Below are 22,111 nucleotides of genomic sequence, written 5' to 3'. Positions count from 1 at the left end.
TTTAACTGGGCTTGCTATTTGAGCCTATTAGCCAAGGCAGAGAACTCTAGTGGCACAGAGGATGAGGGAAGTGTCATCACCTCCTAGGAACCATGATTTCCCTGTGACAGCATTGTCTTTTAGTCTCTTTAGTGTCATTAGTAGTCATAAGGAATGGAAGAAAGAACAAAGTTCTGGCCACAGGTTGAAAGCACAACCCTAAGTGACAGCACCAGATGGAGAATCAGGAGACTTCAATTCTAATCCTTGTTCTGAGTTGCTGAAACTTTGCTGTGGATATAGAACAACCAGTCCCAACCTTGTCTTAAATCTTCTTTGGGTAATCTTCTGGCTTCCTTGGCCTTCTTCCCAAATTCTCTAGCTCCAGAGAAATAAGCAATGACTTTTGCTATAATGATACTTTCCAAAGTTCAACAAGTAATAGGTAGGGAATAGGGTAAAACAGAATGAATCACAGTGAAAAAGTGACAAATAGCAATTAAAAATGCACAAACCTTTCAGTTCTCAACCTTTTGAGGTGCACCATATACAAGTCAATAATCATGGCCACTCTGATTTTTTTCTTTTTCTTTTTTGCTGAGGCAATTGGTGTTAAAAATTGCTCAGGTCCTCCTGCACTTTAATTTCTTTAAAGGAACAATCACATGATTCTTATGATCAAGATAATCTGTAATTTGGGGCAGCTAGATAGTGTAGTGGATAGAGCCCTGAAGTCAGGAGGACCTGAGTTCAAATATGACCTTAGACACTTAACACTTCCTATGTGACCCTTGGCAAGTCACTTAACCCCAATTGCCTCAGACAAAAAAAAAAAAAAAAAACAAACTATAATTACCCCCCAAAAGTAAAAAATGCTCCTTATGTTAATTGAACTTCTTCATTCTTATGTTCTGATATAATGACAAACTTAATTCTGGCAGGTTTAAAATAATCTTTTAACAGTATCATAGATATCACATAACACCATTGGTATAAATGGCTAATGCTATTCTAAGTGGTGATAAGATAAAATTCTAAAGTTTCAGCAACTCAGAACATGGAACTAGATCCTACTGAGGAAAGTTACATTGGAAATAAGAAAAATATATTATGAATAAGAAGTGTTTCCATACTTAGGGAAAGTTAATGAGCTAAGGGACCCTAGCCCAGCACCAAAAAAAAAAAAAAAAAAAAATTTGTTTTTAAAATTCTTGGGTCCCGGAATGAAAATGATTCAAGTAGAAAGTTTGAGTTAAAATAAAAGAAACAAAAAACCACGTAACATAGTTATTTGGAACAGATCAGAGGAATGTAACTTTGATTATAAAATAAGGCAGCTTCAAAATAATATCACCTTGCTTTTTTATGGCACTTAAATACTTTTTGGAAATCTATTCTACTTTTTCAATTTCGCTTCTATATAATTCTTTTAGGCAAGAAGGATTATCTCCTCCTTTTTGTAGATGAATAGATCAAAATAAAAACATTTATTTAAGATAAAGAACTATGCTTTGGAAAATTTCTACATTATGTTTGGAGACTTTGGCATAAACCATATCCACTGCCAAATCCTCACAGAATTTATGAAGCTCTTATTACTACACTGCATTCTTTACCAATGTTAAGTTCAAGTTCACTCTTTTGAAACTCATTTAAAGCAATTTATCTAAACAATGGATTGACTTACTTAGAATGTTGTAGCTTGTCTTCTATAAGTGGAAGAACAGCAGGAATCATTTCTCGAGGAAAAATCTGACTGACAATAGTAAGTGCCATGCATACTTCCACCAGGTTTGTGCTCTGCAAGTCCTATTAACATTATTAATCACAAAAAATGTACAATTGTTGCAAACTAGGACATCCCATGATTGAGTTTTCTAATCTTAGTTCAAAGTCCTATGAATTCTATAATTTTTGTGTTTTTCTGTTGATTGATCTTAATTCAAAATTCAATCATTTCGTGCAAGTTTATCAACAGTTTTTATATTATGTTCCCATCTTATTTGCCTTAACAAAGTCAAACCCTCATACAATAGCAGCTGTACAATTAGCATTTGCTGAATGAGAAAATAAATACTAAAGTTAATATATATTCTGTAATTTTAAAAATAAATCTGTATGCTACTGATGAAAAAAATACCTTTTGAAACCTGAATTAGCAATTCACACTATGATGTGAATCTAGGTTAAGTTAGAAGGGGACTAGTTTTAAAAAAAATTTTTTTTTCATTCAAAAGGCTTGGGGGGAAAAAAATACCTTCCTACTAGGAAAAAAGTCAAAAACAAATAATAGGCAACTTTTTACACAAAACCTAATTTTTTTTAGGTTTTCTAGTATGTAGGAGTCAAACAAAGAACAAAATATGCTTTATCAGCATTTGGATTTGAAGGTCCCTTTGCAATAACTTTCCGACTCCTTCAGTAACTTAGGAAAGGAGACATTATATTAAGTAACTTACTAAACCAAAGGCAAAAACTATTTCATTACTTTCTTTTTCACTCAATAACTTAGTCTTTCATCCATCGTATTATCTAGAATATAAAAAAATCGATTTTTAGTATGTGGGATATTGGGGAGAAATATGGAAGAATTCAGGGAAAAAAATTAAAATTAATGTTAAAATGTAAGAGCATTGAGATTCCAGAGCTATAGACTAGAGTTGTTATAAATCCGTCCTTAATATTTTGATCAAGTGTAGTTTCCAGACTAAATACAATCCTTACCAGAGAATTCTGATTTGTTTTGGTCTTTCCTAAATCCTAAGTCTAAAATGGATGATAATTTTACATTATAGGGATAATGTTTTTCCATAAAAGAATATCACACACATACTCCAAGTAATATGGGAGAGATGGATTAAAAAGAGGAAATATTGTTAATTTTTTAAACAGTATCTAAAATTTTTCCTGGCTATCTTCTGATAGATGTGTTAATAAAATCTGAAATAGCCAAAAGACAAAGTGCAGATATAAGTAGAATAGAGATAATCCACAGACTGAATAAAAAAAGAGCTTTCAACAAAAAAAGTTATATTTGACAATCAGTACTATATGCAAGAGGAGTTGAAACAGAACTATCCACCTACTCCTGTGGTTTTATTAACCAACTCAAATATACAATTACAGAGATATTCTGGAAGCCATCAAGCTTACCTTAATAAAACTTTTAAAATATAGCAAAATAGCTCTCAAGTACTTAGAAGTTGATCAAATAAAGAGCTTAAAAATTTCTAAGGCCTTTTATCTTTTTTCCTACTTACTACTCATTAGCATACCTATCAAAAGGTATGCACAAAAAAAATGTAGAAAGAATATTCAAAAACAATCAATCATGAATCAGCAGCAGTTTTGGAGGGGAAAAAAAGGTTTAGAGAGGGAAAAGTAGTAGTCGTGCTAAAATAAAGGATTTCAATTGCCCAATTATTCTCTTTTCTCCATTAAATGAGATTTTAAAAATTTCCTGTCATTTCTATCAGTCATTATCATAGCAGAGTTGCCTCCAAAATCGTTCTAGTTTAAAAAAAAAAAAAAAGAGTAGTTCTTTTCCTCTCTAAAACACACAAGTATTCATCTATTCTATACTAGGGATGGTGATAGTGGTATTGTTAATACATATTTCCTTCTACCAAGTGCCCATATTTTCACTTTCAATCAAAAGGAAATAGGAATTAGAGTAGAATCCAGTAATTGGGAAATATGAAATATCCCTTATTGCTCCACTTGTTCTAAAATTATCTTCAATCAAAAAGTCATCAGAAGAAATCTCATGTACATTCTGGAGACTAAAATTATAATGATATTTCCCAAAATGGCTGTGTAAATAGTACCTTTACAACCGTATTCACAAGGAGAAGCAACAGTTCATGGTTTTCATGTAGAAATAATGAAACTGCCAAATAACCTACAAAAGACAATAAGAAAAAAAAATCCTATTATTATTAGTTCCTATAATCCTCTCTGTGGGTTTAAACAGCTCTCTTCACCACAAGATCATCGGAACTGTCCTAGATCATCTCACTTTTGAAGAGAACCATGTCCATCAGAATTGATCATTGTATAGTCTTCTTGTTGCCATGTATAATTAATCTCTTGGTCCTGTTCATTTCACTTAGCATGAGTTCAGGTAAGTCTCTCCAGGCTTTTCTGAAATCATCTTGCTGGTTATTTCTTACAGAACAGTAATATTCCATAACATTCATATACCACAATTTATTCAGCCATTCCCCAACTGATGAGCACCCATTCAATTTCCTGTTTCTTGCCACTACAAAGAGGGCTGCCACAAATATGTCCCTTTCCCTTCTTTAAGATTTCTTTGGCATATAAAGTCAGTAGAAACACTGCTGGGTCAAAGGGTATGCACAGTTTGATAACTTTTTGAGCCTAGTTCCAAATTGCTCTCTAGAATGGTTGGATCAATTCACAACTCCACCAACAATGTATCAGTGCCCTAATTTTCCCACATCCCCTCCAATATTCTTCCTTGTCTTTTCCTGTCATCTTAGCCAATCTGAGAGGTGTGTAGTGGTATCTTAGAGTTGGCTTAATTTGCATTTCTCTGATCAATAATGATTTAGAGCATATTTTCATGACTAGAAATAACTTTGCTTTCTTCATCTGAAAATTGCTTGTTCATATCCTTTGACCATTATCAACTGGAGAATGGACTGAATTCCTCCTGAATGAGTCAATTCTCTATATATTTTAGAAATGAGGCCTATATCAGAAACTTTGAATATAAAAAAGGGGGAAGGGCTCTAAAGGGGAAAGGCTGCTTGAAGGAGGTGGCCATCAGAAGCAAAATACTGGGGAGGAAGAAAGGGAAAAGGAAAGAGAAAAGCATAACTTAGAGTAAATAAGATGGAAGGAAATACAGAATTAGTTATTTTAATTGTGAATGTAAATGGGATGGACTCTCCCCTAAAACGGAAGCAAAGAGCAGACTGGATTAAAACCCAGAATTCTACAATATATTGTTTACAAGAAACACATTCAATGCAGAGTGATACAGAGTGAAGGTAAAGGGCTGGAGTAGCATATATTATGCTTCAGATGAGGAAAAAAATCAGGGGTAGCAATCCTGATTGCAGATCAAGTAAAAGCAAAGATAAATCTAATTAAAAGAGATAAGGAGGGAAACTATATTTTACTAAAGGGTACCATAGATAATAAAGTAGTATCAGTACTAAACATATATGCACGAAGTGGTATAGCATCTAAATTCCTAAATTAAATATCAAATTTGAAATACTGAAAATAAAAAGGGAGAGTCATAAAATTGAAAATAAGAAAATTATTGAATTAATAAATAAAATTAAGAGTTGGTTTTATAAAAAAACAGCAAAATAGATAAAACTTTAGTTAATTTGATTAGAAAAAGGAAAGAAGACAATCAAATTGTTCGTCTCAAAAATGAAAAGAAAGAACTGTCCATCAATGAAGAGGAAATTAGATCAATAATTAAGAGTTATTTATATATATAAAACTTTATATATGTGTACATTTATATAGAACAATATGTAAAATTTATAACTTAATGCCAATAAATTTGATAATCTAAGTGAAATGGAAGAACATCTACAAAAATAAAGATTGCCCAGGTCAAAAGAAGAGGAAATAAATTATTTAAATAGTCTCATTTTAGAAAAAAAAAAGAAATAGAACAAGCTATTAATAATCTCCCTAAGAAAAAATCTGCGGGGCCACATGGATTTACATGAGAATTCTACCAAACATTTGAAGAACAATTAGTTCAAATACTATATAAACTATTTGAAAATATAGGGAAAGGAGGAGTCCTACCAAATTCCTTTTATGACACAGATATGGTGCTGATACCTAAACTAGGTAGGGTAAAAACCAAGAAAGAAAATTATAGATCAATTTCCCTAAAGAATATTGATGCAAAAATCTAATAAAATATTAGCAACGAGATTAAAGAAAGTCACCCCCAGGTTAATACACTATGATCAAGTAGGATTTATACCAGGAATGCAGGGCCGGTTCAATATTATGAAAACTATTAGCATAATTAACTATATCAATAACCAAACTAACAAAAATCATATGATTATAATAGATGCAGAAAAAGCATTTGATAAAATCCAACACTCATTCCTATTAAAAACACTAGAAAGTATAGGAATAAATGGAGTTTTCCTTAAAATGATCAGTAGCATCTATTTAAAACCATAATCAAACATCATGTCATTAGGACAAACTAGAACCATTCCCAATAAGATCAGGAGTGAAATAAGGTTGCCCATTATCGCCATTACCACTCAATATTGTATTAGAAATGCTAGCTTCAGCAATAAGATAAGAAAACGAGATTAAAGGAATTAGAGGTAAGTAATGAGGAAACCAAATTATCACTCTTTGCAGATGATATGGTAGTATACTTAGAGAACCCTAGAGAATCAACTAAAAAATCACTAGAAAAATTCACAAATTTAGCAAAGTTGCAGGATACAAAATAAATCCACATAAATCATCAGCATTTTTATATATTACCAACAAAATCCAGCAGCAAGAGATACAAAAAGAAATTCCATTCAAAATAGCTGAATAGTATAAAATATTTGGGAATCTATCTGCCAAGGGAAAGTCAGGAACACAACTACAAAACACTTTAAATAAATAAATCACAAATAAAGTCGGATTTAGTCAACTGGAAAAATATCAAGTTGTTCCTGGGTAGGCTGAGTGAATACAATAAAAATGACAATACTACCTAAATTAACCTACTTATTTTGTGCCATACCAAACTCCCAAGAAATTATTTTATAGACCTAGAAAAAACAGTAACAAAGTTCACCTGGAAGAACAAAAGACCAAACATTTCAAGGAAATTAATTTTTAAAATTGCCAATGAAGGTGCCCTAGCTGTGCCAAACCTAAAATTATATTATAAAGCAGTGGTCATCAAAACCATTTGGTACTGGCTAAGAAATAGACTAGTCAATCAGTGGAATAGGTTAGAATCACAGGACAAAGTAGTCAATAACTACAGTAATCTAGTGTTTGACAAACCCAAAGGCCCCAGCTTTTGGGATAAGAACTGACTGACAAAAACAGCTGAGAAAATTGCAAACTACTATGGAAGAAATGAGATATTGACCCACACCTAACAGTATATACCAAGGTAAGGTTGAAACGGGTTCACTCTTTAGATAAAGAGTGATATTACAAGCAAATCAGAAGAACATAGGATAGTTTACCTCTCAGATCTGTGGAGAAGGAAGGAATTTGTGTCCAAAGAAGAACTGGAACTCATAAATGAACACCAAATAATTTTAATAATTTTGATTATATTAAGTTAAAAAGTTTTTGTACAAACAAAACTAATGCAGACAAGATTAGAAGGGAAGCAATAAATTGGAAAACCCTGTTACATGTAAGTGTTCTGATAAAGGCCTCATTTCTAAAATATATAGAGAACTGACTCAAATTTATAAGAATTCAAGCCATTCTCCAACTGATATATGATCAAAGGATATGAACAGACAATTTTCAGATGAAGAAATTAAAACCATTTCTAATCATATGAAAAGGTGTTCTAAATCACTATTGATCAGAGAAATGCAAATTAAGACAACTCTGAGATACCACTACAGACCTCTCAGATTGACTAAGAAAACAGGAAAAGACAAGGATGAATAGTGGAGGGGATGTGGAAAAATTAGGACACTGATACATTGTTGGTGGAGTTGTGAGCTGATCCAACCATTCTGGAGAGCAATTTGGAACTAGGCTCAAAAAGTTATCAAACAGTGCATACCCTTTGACCCAGCAGTGTTTCTACTGACTTTATATGCCAAAGAAATCTTAAAGGAAGGAAAGGGACCCACATGTGCAAAAATGTTTGTGGCAGCCCTTTTTGCAGTGGCAAGAAACTGGAAATTGAGTGGATGCCCATCAATTAGAGAATGGCTGAATAAGTTATGGTATGTGAATGTTATGGAATATTATTGTTCTATAAGAAATGATCAGGAGGATGATTTTAAAGAGGCTTGGAGAGACTATGTAAACTGATGCTGAGTGAAGTGAGCAGACCCAGATCATTGTACATGACAACATCAATATTATAGGACAATCAATTTTGATGAATATGACTCATACCAACAATGAGATTATCGATGTCAGTTCCAATGATCTTGTGTTGAAGAAAGCTATCTACACCCAGAAAGAGGACTGTGGGAACTGAATGTGAATCACAACATAACATTCTCACTCTTTTTTGTTGTTGTTCATTTGTATTTTGTTTTCTTACTCATTTTCTTTCCATTTTGATCTCATTTTTCTTGTACAACAAGAGAATTGTATAAATATGTTTACACACATTGGATTTAACATATATTTTAACATGCATAAACATATATTGGATTGCTTGTCATCTAGGGGAGGAGGTAGGGGGAAGGAGGGAAATATCTGAAACACAAGGCTATGCAAGGGTCAATGTTGAAAAATTATCTATGCATATATTTTGAAAATAAAAAACTTTAAAAAATCAATAATTAAAAATAAAATAAAATGTATGAGACCAATTTATTATCTTTCCATCTTAAACCTGTTCCTTCTTCTATGTCATTATTTCTAACAGTGGCACCAACCTTAGTCACTTCAGATTTCCATATTCATTTCCTTCACCTCTCATATTTAACAAGTTGCCAAATTCTGTTGGTACTTACAGGTTGTAAAAGATACATTCTGTCCTTTGGTCTTGGTGCCACTACCTTGTAGAAATCGTCAGAAACACACAATTAAACTATTGAAAAAATTTCTTAACAGTTCCTCCCAGCTACTGTATAGTCATTCCCAGATTCACCTTCTTTATATCCAGATATGGCCATATCTCTCCAATGTTTAACCTTATAATCTAATCAAACTTTGCAGCTTTCTCTTCTCCCAACAGTTTCACACTTCTATACTTTTGCTCAGTGCTCCCTACTGTTGTTCCCAACCCCGCATTTCAGAGTCAAGGAAATGAAAGTCGAGAGAAATTAAGTTCTTTGTCCAAAGTCACACAGGCAATTAGTGGCAAAGACTGTACTTGAAATGTCCTTGATTTCCTGTGCCACTTAAGTGTGCTACTCATCCTTTAAAAATGAATTAAAAAAAAAATTCAAATGCCCTTCTTCAGAATCACAGAATTATCAAGTTTAAAAAGCCCTCAGCAACCATAGGATTATACTTTTATAGCTGGACAAGATCTTTTAAAAAATCATCTAGTCCAAGGGATTGTAACTGGGATCCATGAATTTGTTTTTTTGGATTCTTTTACTTTGATAAGTGTATTGCAATAACTGATTTCCTCTGTAATCTTATTTATGCTTTGAAAATCATTACTCAGAAGGTTATAAGCTTCAGTAAAGGCATCTGTGACCAAAAAAAGTGAAGAATTACATATCTAGTCTAACCCTCTTATTTTACAGACAAGGAAACTTAAGACCGGAGAAGTTCAGTGATTTACCCAAAGATACACAGATTATTACCTAGTGCCCTTTCTGTTGCCTTCTATAAGGGGTCACCTAGTCTGTCTCATGCTGGAAACAGAATCTCCCCTACAATTCGCCTACAAACAATTAACCATCTTCTGCTTGAGCCCACCAATGAGGAGAACCTATCACCTCTTGAAACAGTCCAAGCCATGCCTGGATAATTCTAATTGTTAGGAAGTTTTTTCTTACATCAAGCCTAAGTCTGACTCTCTGCAACCTTCCATGGTCTTAGTTCTGCTTTCTAGGACCCTGAGGAACAAATCTAAGTCTCCAAATCCCTGAAGCCAGGAACTGTTTCCTCACAAGTCTTCTCTTCTCCAGGCAAAACATCCTAGTTCCTACTCCATATGTCAGATTCTGAGGCCCTTTACCACTCTGGCTACTCTCCTGTGGATATTCTCCCACTGATCAATATTCTTCCTAAATATAAAACCCATAACTGAACACAATATACTAGGTGTTAGACCAGGACAGAATAGCAATATTACTATCTCCCAGGTGCTGCATTTTGTACCAGTTTTTTTTTTTTTTAATTATAGCTTTTTATTTACAAGATATATGCATGGGTAATTTTTCAACATTGATCATTGCAAATCCTTTTGTTCCAACTTTTTCCATCCTTCCTCCCACCCCTTCCTCTAGATGGCAGGTTGACCGATACATGTCATATATATTAAAGTACATGTTAAATACAATATATGTGTACATGTCCAAACAGTTATTTTGCTGTATAAAAATAGTCAGACTTTGAAATAGTGTACAATTAGCCTGTGAAGGAAATCAAAAATGCAGGCAGACAAAAATAGAGGGATTGGGAATTCTATGTAGTGGTTCATAGTCATCTCCCAGAGTTCTTTCCCTGGGTGTAGCTGATTCAGTTCATTACTGCTCTATTGGAACTGATTTGGTTCATCTCATTGTTGAAGATGGCCACGTCCATTAGGATTGATCATCATATAGTATTGTTGTTGAAGTATATAAAGATCTTCTGGTCCTGCTCATTTCACTCAACATCAGTTCATGTAAGTCTTTCCAGGCCTTTCTGAAATCATCCTGCCGGTCATTTCTTACCAAACAATAATATTCCATAATATTCATATACCACAATTTATTCAGCCATTCTCCAATTGATGGGCATCCACTCAATTTCCAGTTTCTGGCCACTACAAAGAGGGCTGCCACAAACATTCTTGCACATACAGGTCCCTTTCCCTTCTTTATGATCTCTTTGGGATATAAGCCCAGTAATAGCACTGCTGGATCAAAGGGTATGCAGTTTGATAACTTTTTGAGCATAGTTCCAAATCGCTCTCCAGAATGTCTGGATGTGTTCACAATTCCACCAACAATGTATCAGTGTCCTAGTTCTCCCACATCCCCTCCAACATTCTGCATTATCTTTCTCTGTCATTCCAGCCAATCTGACAGGTGTGTAGTGGTATCTCAGAGTTGTCTTAATTTGCATTTCTCTGATTAATAATGCCTTGGAACATTTTTTCATATGGCTAGAAATAGTTTCAATTTCTTCGTCTGAGAACTGTCTGTTCATATTCTTTGACCATTTATTAATTGGAAAATGGCTTGTGTATCAGTTTTATTAAAGTCTAAGAGACATAAACTTTTGTGGCTCCATTCCAGTTTTCTTATATTGAATTTAATTTTGTTTTAAACAAAGTATAAGATATTCAATTCTATTAAATTTTATCTTAAGAGATCTGGCTCAATATTCTACCACCTCAAAACCTTTTGGATCCTAATTCTTATCATCCATGATGTGAAATTTTGATAACCATGGCAACAAGAGCTGTGTCCAAACATTCATTAATAAAAAAAATTTTTAAACAATACAGGAATAACTAAAGCAAATGTTAAACAATGTAAATATCAGTTTCCTCCATTATAAAATGGGCATAATAATAGCATCTACGTCATGCTTTCAAACTCTAAAATACTGTATGAAAGTGAGCTGTTGTTAGGCATTCTATAAATTACAGTGGTTCTATCAAAACTATAAACTATATCTGCTTTGATTCAATGGACATGATGGCTATAAATTTAAAGATAATATTAAAATACAGAAATTTTACAACCATACCAACTCTCTTCTCTAAGAGGTTTCCTTGTTGTGCCAACTTGATTGCATGTATATAGCCAAAGGAAGATTCATATCCAAGCATTTCACAATATATAAGTCTCACCATACATTCCTTCATTAGCCTCTGTAAAAAAAAAAAAAATTAAGTGTTTATATGATGGATCTGATAATGTTCTTTTATGATCAAGCTATAGTAAAGTCATTTAGAATAATAGTGTCAGATGCAGGACCAAGACCTATGTTATAGGTTAACCTTGCATATTATATGTACAAGAATTTGATTGTAGGATATAATGTTTTTTAAGGAGGTATGGCATTATTAAAGTGAATCAGCTGTAACTATGACTGGCTGAATATTGAATAAAAATTATCATTACACAAAATCACACTTTTAAAATGCCTGAGCATTTATCCTGGCATCAACATAAGTACATTAATGAAAAAAAAAAAAAAGGATTAAAATATACTTAGTTATGAGTCCACATTTGCCTCCTCAGACACACACCAATGTATTTCACCCAGATGGCTTAACCTACTACAAGATTCGATCCTTCCAAACAGTCTTTCCCTTAATGAATATTTTAAGTTAATTTTCCTATTGAAAAGAGAATGATCTGAAGAGCTGGAAAGCAGTTAATCAATTCAACAGCTACATTTCTCACATGAATTAATAAAATGGTATTCTGGCTTGCCCTTCACCAAATCCTACTCCAATGCTTCAGGATGGCATGATGACCCTGAAATCTTAAAGGCTCTGCCAATAGAACATAAGCATCTACAATGTTGAAAGAAATTAGAGAGGGGCCCCTGTGATAGAATGAATCTGTTTTCCAACTTTCAAACTAGCTAATGATAGAGAAGCTCCTGGTAATGAATTCTAAGAATGATCACCCCAAATACAAATAAAAATGAAAAATGTCTTAGGTCTGAACAGCCCCTTTTTGCTGGATATGGGACAGGAAAGAAGAAAATGTGAAACATCACAGAACTTTTTTGAGTATCAATAAACTTTCGACAATTGTTACTTTAAATGCAAAATCTTTGACCAATGGCCAAAGAATAGACATATTATTATAAGAACTAAAACAATCTGGACATTCTTACTATAAATTAAAGCAGAAGAGCATAGCAGCTAAGTGGAAGGATGGCTCCCACACACTCCTTAGAGAGGCCAAGAAGTTGATGAAGGAGGTTTTATTGTTTGCACAGAGGCAACAGGAAACATTATTTTGTGGGATACTTTGTCATCACATATTACAGTAATGATGATAAATATATGCCCAAAAAAAAAAAAAACCACCATGAAAATAACTGCAACTTAAGCAAGAACACAGTTGCTAAGAATGAAAGGGTTAAGGAATTCTAAGAATAATAGGCTCTAAAATCAAATCAACATGCACCCTGACATGTGATGACTTCAATGAAAAGATGGGGAAAAAGTAAGGATGGGAGAAATATCTGGGACAACAAGGTTCAGAAAGAAAGAAGGAAAGAGCCTAGAGATTGGTACATTATACAAAAACCTCATGTCACCATACCATGAATACTTTCTTCAAAAAAAAGAAATATACTTATTAGACATGGCAAATATTCAATAATACCATAAAAAATAAAATAAATGATATTTTAACAAGGATGAAAAGCCTTGCTATTGCTGCAGAAGTTATCTGTAATCAGTTTTCTTTGTAGCCAAACCATCAACTCTTCTGAAGATCAGAAATTAGTTTAAAAAAAGAAATAAGAAAAAATATAACAGTGGACAACTAAAACAACTTAAACTAGTTAAACAAATAATTGACAATCAAGAATGGAAAACCAGGGACAGCTAGATGATACAGTAGACAGAGCACCAGCCCTGGACTCAGGAGGACCTGAATTCAAATCCAGCCTCAGATACTTAACACATTCTAGCTGTGTGATCCTAAGCAAGTCACTTAACCCCAATTGTCTCATCAAAAAAAAAAAAAAAAATTGAAAATAGACAACAGAAATAAAATTGACACAAATTATAATAATTTTAACCAGAAATTTAAGCAATGTAAGCAACAAGAAGATTAAGAGCTCAGAAGACATTTGTTTTTATTGTCAAATAGATCAGATGGCCAAAGACACATGTGATAAGACTATATGCTCATTTGAAAGCACTTACAAAGAAGGATAATAAATGATTATATCATTATATCATTGTATCATCTTATAAAACAGAGAAGGGTAAAATTACAAGGAAAGCTTGTAACTGAGAAAAATTTTTATGCCAAGTTATTTCTAACAAAGGGCTCATTTTACAAAAATAGAACTGAGTCAAATTTTAAGAATATACGTCATTCCCCAATTGAGAAACGGTCAAAGGACAAGGACAGGCAGTTTTCAGATGAAGAAATTAAACTATCTACAATGATAAAAAAATTGCTCTAAATTATTATTAGAGAAATGCAAATTAAAACAAATTTGAGGTACCACTTTACACCTATCAGATTGGTTAATATGACATGAAAGGAAAAATGATAAATGTTGAAGAAGATATGGGAAAATTGGGACACTTAGGCAAGACTGGTGGAATTGTGAACTGATCCAAACATTTTGGAGCTATTTGGAATTATGCCCAAAGGGCAATCAAACTGTGCATACTCTTTGATCCAGCAATACCACTATTAAGTCTGTATCCCGAAGAGATTAAAAAAAAAAAAAAAAAAAAAAAAGAGTACAAAAACATTTGTAGCAACTCTTTTAAGTGATGGCAAGGAATTGGAAACTGAGGAGATGTGCATCAATTGTGGAATAGCTAAACAAGTTGTAAGATTTAACTGGGATGGAATACTAATGTGACATAAGAAATAAAGAGCAAGATGCTTTCAGAAAAATCTGGAAAGAGCTATAGAACTTGTAGGGCAACGTATTTTATGAAATCAATTGCTTTTTATAAAAAAACAAGCCCGATGGGATCAAAACTTTTCTAAGATGTTTCAATTAAAACATAACTTAGGAAAGCCTAATTATTTTCTACTAATGACTATATATATATATATATATATATATATATATATATATATATATATATATACACATATATATGGCTCATAAATATATTGTATAAATGGAATAGTAGACAGATAGGTCAGTAGTTAATGATGCTTTTTCATTTTTATTTTAAAAATATTTTTCCAGTTACATGTAAAAACTATTTTTAATACTAATTTTTTTTATTCCAAATTTTCTTATTCTCTTTCTCCCTCATTGAGAAGGCAAGCAATTTGACATAGATTATACATTTGCAATCATACAAAACATTTCCATATAAGTCATGCTGTAAAAAAAAAAAAAAAGATTCCCCTCAAAAAAATTAAGCAAAAAAAAATTTTTTTAATTTAAAAAAGCATACTTCAATCTGTATTCACACTCCTTCAGTTTTTTCTCTGGAGATGAAAAGCATTTTTCATCATAAGCTTTTTGGGACTGTCCTGGATCATTATATTGCTGAGAATAGTTAAGGTAGTCACAGTTGATTTGCTATTGCTGTGTATATTGTTCTCTTGATTCTGCTTACTTTAGTCTACATCCATTCTACACTGTTTTCTAGACTGTTAGTCTAGAAAGTATTCTCCTCCAGATGTCAGTCTGTTCTCGAGACATTTTTTTCCTAGATTCTCATCTACAAAACACTTTTTTAAAAAACTCTTCCTCCAGAAAGTGTCTTTTCTAGACATTGTTTTCAAGACTATCTAGAAAGGCCTCTTTTTCTTTAAAACATTCTCTTTCTAGGCTGTCAATCTAGAAGTCCTCTTTTCTAGTTTTCAAGTCCAGAAAGCACTTTTCTAGGCTATCAGTTTAGAAAGCATTCTTTTTCTAGAGGCTCTTTTCCACACTGCCAAGTCAGTCTAGGAAGCACTATTTTCTAGACTCTCAAACTAACACTAAGACTCCTGTTGAATATTCCTCTAATAATTAGCAACAGAAGCATAAAACAGGAAAATATGTGCTAACTTGCTAGATTATAAAATGCATTTGGATTTGCATTATTTGGACAAATCATGGAGTTTATCCAACAGCATGTATGTCTGAGCAGACAGTATAAATGAATAACAATTTGGGCCTAGAGTTGAACAAAATGAGAATTAGCTAGATTGCTTTCAGGAAAATAAAGAGTTCTTTTATTAATCAAGTCTCTCATGAAAAGGAAAGGCTCATCTTTTGAATACTAACATTCTACCTATATTGCTATGGCAGTGAACCAAATGGAAAGGTATATGGTGGGTATAAGCAGCCTACAAAATACATCAAGAGACTCTAACAAACAGGAGTAAAAGATGTCATCAAAGAATCATTTAAGAAAAGCAAGGGCTGGTCACACAGGAAAAACAAGGAATGATGGGTAGATATCTAAAGTGCTCCAATGTTATCCTTGCAATGTCTCATATTGATAAAAACATATAGAATTCATCTAATTGATGAACTAGATGCTATATACAGTTCTAATCTCCTAACATCACCAATTGACAGTCTCAAATACAAAAGAAATTAAAACCTATGTGCATTAACTTTTCAAATTTACCAGTGTGGTATTGGGTGCAGCAACAGTTGCCTTCAGACTAGCCAATTCCTGCTGAATTAATTTCTCTTCCTCCTGTAAAAATTATAAACATTATTAAATATTAATAACAATTTTAGCTAGCATTTACATAGCACTTAAAGCTGGCAAAGCACTTTAGGAGTTGTATCATTTGTTCCCCACAATAAGTCTGTGAGCTGGATATTATTATTATTATCCTCATTTTACACATATGAAAACTGAGGTTGAGAGATTAAGTGAATGTGTCTAGAAGGATCTGAGGTTTATCATGATGAGGTAGGTCTTCCAAATTCTTTGTCCACAGCACCATCTAGTGGCCTTTAAATGACAGGATCACTTTCTTTTTAAATTCTAATGGTATACAACAGTAGATTATTCTTGATCATAAATAATAACTAAAAAGCAATTTAACAAATCAATTATTCTGATAAATCTAAAGCTTTACTGAATTAAAATTGACCAGATTATTTGAATCAAATATGACTAAAGGAACAAAGTGTCCAACTTCCATATCTCAGGAATTCTGTAACTATAATCAAAGGCGACTATGAGTTGTGCACTTTTTCCTTTCTTATTACATTACCTTCACCATAAAACTCAGTAATGACTAGCCTAAAAGCTTCCTTACCGTTAAATCATTCCATCTTCACTCAAATCTCTATTTCCTTCTCATGACTTGTTACTAAGCTTAAAAGAAGTTAGTGGAAAAGAATGAAAGATTGAAAGAAGTAGAACGCCCTTCTTTTATCCCTCTCCCTATATATATATTCAGTATATAATACTGAAAAGTCTTGCTGGAGTTAAGAAAAAAGAAGAGAAAACAATGAAAATCAAGGTTAAAAATTTTTGTTTTAAGTAAATTTCACAAACATCTGCTTTTACAAGTTATTTCTGGATATAAATGTTCCTCTTGCACTGAAGTTCTGCTTTATAACAAATAAGCAAAACCAATATACTGACCACATCTGATAGAATATGGAACATGTTCTAAGTCTATTTACTACCTCAGCTCAGAGGGGAGGAGGCATGCCTCTCCCATTAACTATCCTCTGGGACAGTTACTCCGAGCTCTGCTTCCTTTGAATTTTCTTTTTCATTTTCTTTATTGTAGTTATGTATATATTGTTCTATTATGTTTAAAAGAATTGCACATATATAACCTATATCAGATTGCTTTGTGGTCTTGGGAAGGGAGGGATCTAAATAAGAAAAGGAGAAAAAAAAAAAGGAACACAAAATCTTACCAAATGTTGAAAACTATATTTACATATATTTAGAAAATAAAATAGTATTGAAAATATATTATATTGTTCTCCTAATACTGCTAACTTTACTCCATATCATTTCATGCCTGGGTAATTTACTCCATATCATTTCATAAAAAAAATTTTCCATACTTATTTTATGAGAATTCTCTGAATCCTTCATATTTATCATTCCTTTCTGCACAATAATATTCATATACTCTTCCAAAATTTGTTCAGCCATTCCCCAATTGATGGGCACCCATTTTGTTTCCAGCTTTTTGTTATTACAAAAAGGGCAGTAATGAGTATTCTAGTACAAATGACATCTTTCTCTCTTTGACCATCTTTGGATCCATGTTCAATAACATGATCTTGGGAGAAAAGTATGAATGGATTCATCACTGTAATGTTTTCCATACACAAATGATTTTGTGGAAAACAGAAAACACATTAATGGTTTCACAAAATATGAACTTTAAAAAAAAATCTTAAGTTTTGTTAAATCCTTTTGTTTTTATATCATTGTTTTTTAAAAAATTAATCCCCTCTCATCTTTTACTCTATCCAATGAGATACTGCTTAGAAACAATTTTTTCTTTTTTTTTATTATAGCTTTTTATTTACAAGATATATGCATGGGTAATTTTTCAGCATTGACAATTGCAAAACCTTTTGTTACAATTTTTCCCCTCCCTCCATCCACCCCCTCCCCCAGATGGCAGGTTGACCAATACATGTCATATATATTAAAGTATACGTTAAATACAATATATGTATACAAATCCATACAGTGATTTTGTTGTACAAAAAGAATCAGACTTTGAAATAGTATACAATTAACCTGTGAAGGAAATCAAAAATGCAAGTGGACAAAAATAGAGGGATTGGGAATTCTATGTAGTGGTTCATACTCATTTCCTAGAGTTTTTTCGCTGGATGTAGCTGGTTCAGTTCATTACTGCTCCATTAGAACTGATTTGGTTCATCTTATTGCTGAAGATGGCCAGATCCATCAGAATTGATCATCATACAGTATTGTTGTTGAAGTATATAATGATCTCCTGGTCCTGTTCATTTCACTCAGCATCAGTTCATGTAAGTCTCTCCAGGCCTTTCTGAAATCATCCTGCTGGTCATTTCTTACCAAACAATAATATTCCATAATATTCATATACCACAATTTATTCAGCCATTCTCCAATTGATGGGCATTCACTCAGTTTCCAGTTTCTGGACACTACAAAAGAGGGCTGCCACAAACATTTTTGTACATACAGGTCCCTTTCCCTTCTTTAAGATCTCTTTGGGATATAAGCCCAGTAATAGCACTGCTGGCTCAAAGAGTATACACAGTTTGATAACTTTTTGGGCATAGTTCCAAATCACTCTCCAGAATGGCTGGATGTATTCACAATTCCACCAACAATGTATCAGTGTCCCAGTTTTCCCACATCCTCTCCAACATTCCTCATTATTTTTCCCTGTCATTCTAGCCAATCTGACAGTGGAATCTCAGTTGTTTAATTTGCATTTCTCTGATTAATAATGACTTGGAGCATCTTTTCATATGGCTATAAATAGTTTCAATTTCTTTGAGAATTGTCTGTTCATATCCTTTGACCATTTATCAATTGGAAAATGACTTGATTTCTTATAGAGTCAATTATCTATATATTTTGGAAATGAGGCCTTTATCAGAACCTTTGACTGTAAAAATATTTTCCCAGTTTATTACTTCCCTTCTAATCTTGTTTGCATTGTTTTATAAAAACTTTTCAATTTGATATAATCAAAATTTTCTATTTTGTGATCAATAATGATCTCTAGTTCTTCTTTGGTCATAAATTCCTTCCTCTTCTACAGGTCTAAGAGGTAAACTATCCTATGTTCTTATAATTTATTTATAATCTCATTCTTTATGTCTAGGTCATGTACCCATTTTGACCTTATCTTGGTGTACAGTGTTAAGTGTGGGTCAATGCCTAGTTTCTGCCATACTAATTTCCAATTTTCCCAGCAGTTTTTTAAACAAAATTTTTTAAACACTAAATAAGGATAAAAGCAGATTAATAAAGTATTTATGAGTATATGTCCATATCTATAGTCCACTATGTCTGCAAAGAAAAAGAGAAATATTTTCTTAAATCTTGACATAGTGTATATGCAATGGAAGAATTTTTCTTCAGGTCCATGTAACTTTAATGACCAAGCTTTCCCAGAGAAAAACTGAGAAAAAGCATTCAATTTCTCTGGTTTCCGTTTTCTCATCTGCAATAAGAAAGGATTAAACTCTGATCACTAAGGTTTCTTCCAGCTCTAAAGTTAGGTTGCCATGATCCTTTGCCAGGGATATATTTCTCATATATCCCTTATACCATTTGTCTATAGACCATTAAATAGACATTTACAGCCTAATCATTTGTCCTTTGGATCACCTGTAACTTTTGATTCTTTGAAGCCTGAAGTATTCTTTGCATTGGAAGAACACTAGTATTTAAAAACAAATAAGTTAAGGTTCTGTGCTGTGTAATAGCTTGGAACAAATAAAAGTATCATGCAATTTCCTATAAAAATAATGGAGCCCACACTCTCCCTCCTACTCAATTTTAGGCCCAATTCATTGCCAATTTTCTCCTTCCTTTTTTCTTTTTTAATTAAAATGTTTTTTATTAACAAACATGTATTTTCCTCTCATATACAACTTCCCTCCCCTGCCAAAAATAGATAAAAGAGTTCTTAGATCTTTTATATTTTATAAATTGTTTTTTATATTATAAATTGTTCTGGTGCTGCTCAATTCACTTTCTATAGATTCATATAAGTCTTCTTTGATTCTCTGAACCTGTCTTATTTCATCTTTTCTTATAGCACAATAGTATTCTATTAGATTCATATAACATGCTTTGTTCAGTCAGTCTCCAACTGATAGCACTTTCTTAGTTTCCAGATCTTTGATACTAATATGATCATATATATTTATGTTATATATATATAAATTTACTGATCCAATAGACTGACATCCAAGTCTATGACCTAGTCTAGATAATGTACATTATTCCTACATTTGATCTTTCCATATGAATTGTAAAATGCCAATCTCTTTCAAATAATCATGGATCTCAATAAATAAATCATCTTAATGTAATATTCTGGCACTTAATGCAGTCAGCACATGATTCATAAAGGGGTGCATCTTGAGGACCACATCATCTTCACTGAACCCTTACCCCACTTGAACAATAGTTAACACTTCTTCCCCAACAATGGCAAAAACTTCTGGTGAGTATGTATCTCCCTTATTTTGTGCTTTGTTTCCTTACACTAATCAGTCAGTTGTTGTTTGTCCTTCGTTCTTGTAAAGGGCCATGACATGCAGGTGAGTTAGATTTAAGTTAAGATTTAAGGACTGTGCCAGGTCACCCACCTCACTTTCCCATCCAGAGCCATCTCGGTTCAGTGACCACATATACATCAGGAGGACTGAAGACGGCACTTCCCAGCAGTTACATACATAAAGGATAATGTATGAATATATAAATTCTTTGCAGGAAAGAAACTCTTAAGATCATGTTTTGTTCTTCATCCTGTTCTTTTTTGTTAGCAACAAATGCAGGATATAATATTTCCTCCACTTTGAGAGGGATAAGGACAGAATAACATTTTACTAAACATTTGAGTAAAAAGAAGTAATTTACCAACACATCAAGTCCTTAAATAATGATTTTCAGGTATAAAACAAACTCCTAACTGGTGTCTTTTCTAAGGCTTCCTTTTGTATAATTGCTACAATATTCCTTCAGTGACAGCTTTCCTTTAATAATGAAACAGCAAAATAATTTTTTAGCTTACAAAATAACTGAAGACTTGATTTATCCCTGTACAAGTTGCATTTAGCACTTACTAGTCTTTATGCATTTAGTAAAAATATTACACTTGTCTGCTTTCTAAAAACGTCAAAGTTGGCTAATTCTTGGCAAACTATAGATGTACCCCAAATCCCTTCATTTTATTTCCTTAACAAAGCATTGGAAGACCTGAAAGTTATTTCAACTAAGTGCTCCACATACTATTATTGTGACAGTTTACATCTCCATCATTTCTCACCTGAGGTATTTTAATAATCTAACTGACATTCTTGGTTCCTGTCTTTCTGCTCACAATCCATCTTTCATGCCAAAACAACATTCCTTTTTTGTCCCCCTCAGATTCTTCATCTTTTTTGTTTGTTTCTTTCTTGTTGATGATGATAGCTTTTTATTTTCAAAATATATGCGTGGATAATTTTTGACATTCACCCCTACAAAACCCTGTGTTCTAAGTTTTTTCCTTCTTTTCTCCTCTCCTCCTCCAGTCAACAAGTGAGCCACTATATGTTAAACATGTGCAATTCCTCTATATATATTTCCACAAATATCATGCTACACAAGAAAAATCAGATCCAAAAGGAAATAAAAAATGAAAAAGAAAACAAAATACAAACAAACAAGAAAATACTATGTTTTGGTCCACATTCAGTTCTCACTATCTTCCCTCTGTGTGCAGACGGCTCTCTCCATCACAAAACCATTGAGACTGATCTGAATCATCTTATTGTTGAAGAGAGCCATGTCCATCAGAATGTGATTCCACAGCATTCATATACCATAATTTATTTAGCCATTCACCAACTGATGGGCATCCACTCAGTTTCCAGTTTCTTGCCACTACAAAGAGGGCTTCCACAA

General features: G+C 32.8%; 1 protein-coding gene across 1 annotated transcript in view; it reads right to left on the bottom strand.

The window, feature by feature from the left end:
- AP4E1 (adaptor related protein complex 4 subunit epsilon 1) overlaps positions 1 to 22,111 on the bottom strand; it is a 97,515-nt gene that overhangs the window by 70,436 nt on the left and 4,968 nt on the right. The window contains exons 2-5 of the mRNA XM_051980649.1: positions 16,124 to 16,195; positions 11,575 to 11,698; positions 3,807 to 3,880; positions 1,667 to 1,788 (exon numbers count right to left, since the gene is read on the bottom strand). Of these exons, the coding sequence (XP_051836609.1) occupies positions 1,667 to 1,788; positions 3,807 to 3,880; positions 11,575 to 11,698; positions 16,124 to 16,195 (392 nt within the window). The remainder of the gene's footprint in view (positions 1 to 1,666; positions 1,789 to 3,806; positions 3,881 to 11,574; positions 11,699 to 16,123; positions 16,196 to 22,111) is intronic.

The sequence above is a fragment of the Antechinus flavipes genome, chromosome 2 (assembly GCF_016432865.1).
Source record: "Antechinus flavipes isolate AdamAnt ecotype Samford, QLD, Australia chromosome 2, AdamAnt_v2, whole genome shotgun sequence".
Lineage (NCBI taxonomy): Eukaryota > Metazoa > Chordata > Mammalia > Dasyuromorphia > Dasyuridae > Antechinus > Antechinus flavipes.
The sequence above is the reverse complement of the archived record's forward strand: the minus strand, read 5'-3'. Positions and strand labels throughout refer to the sequence as shown.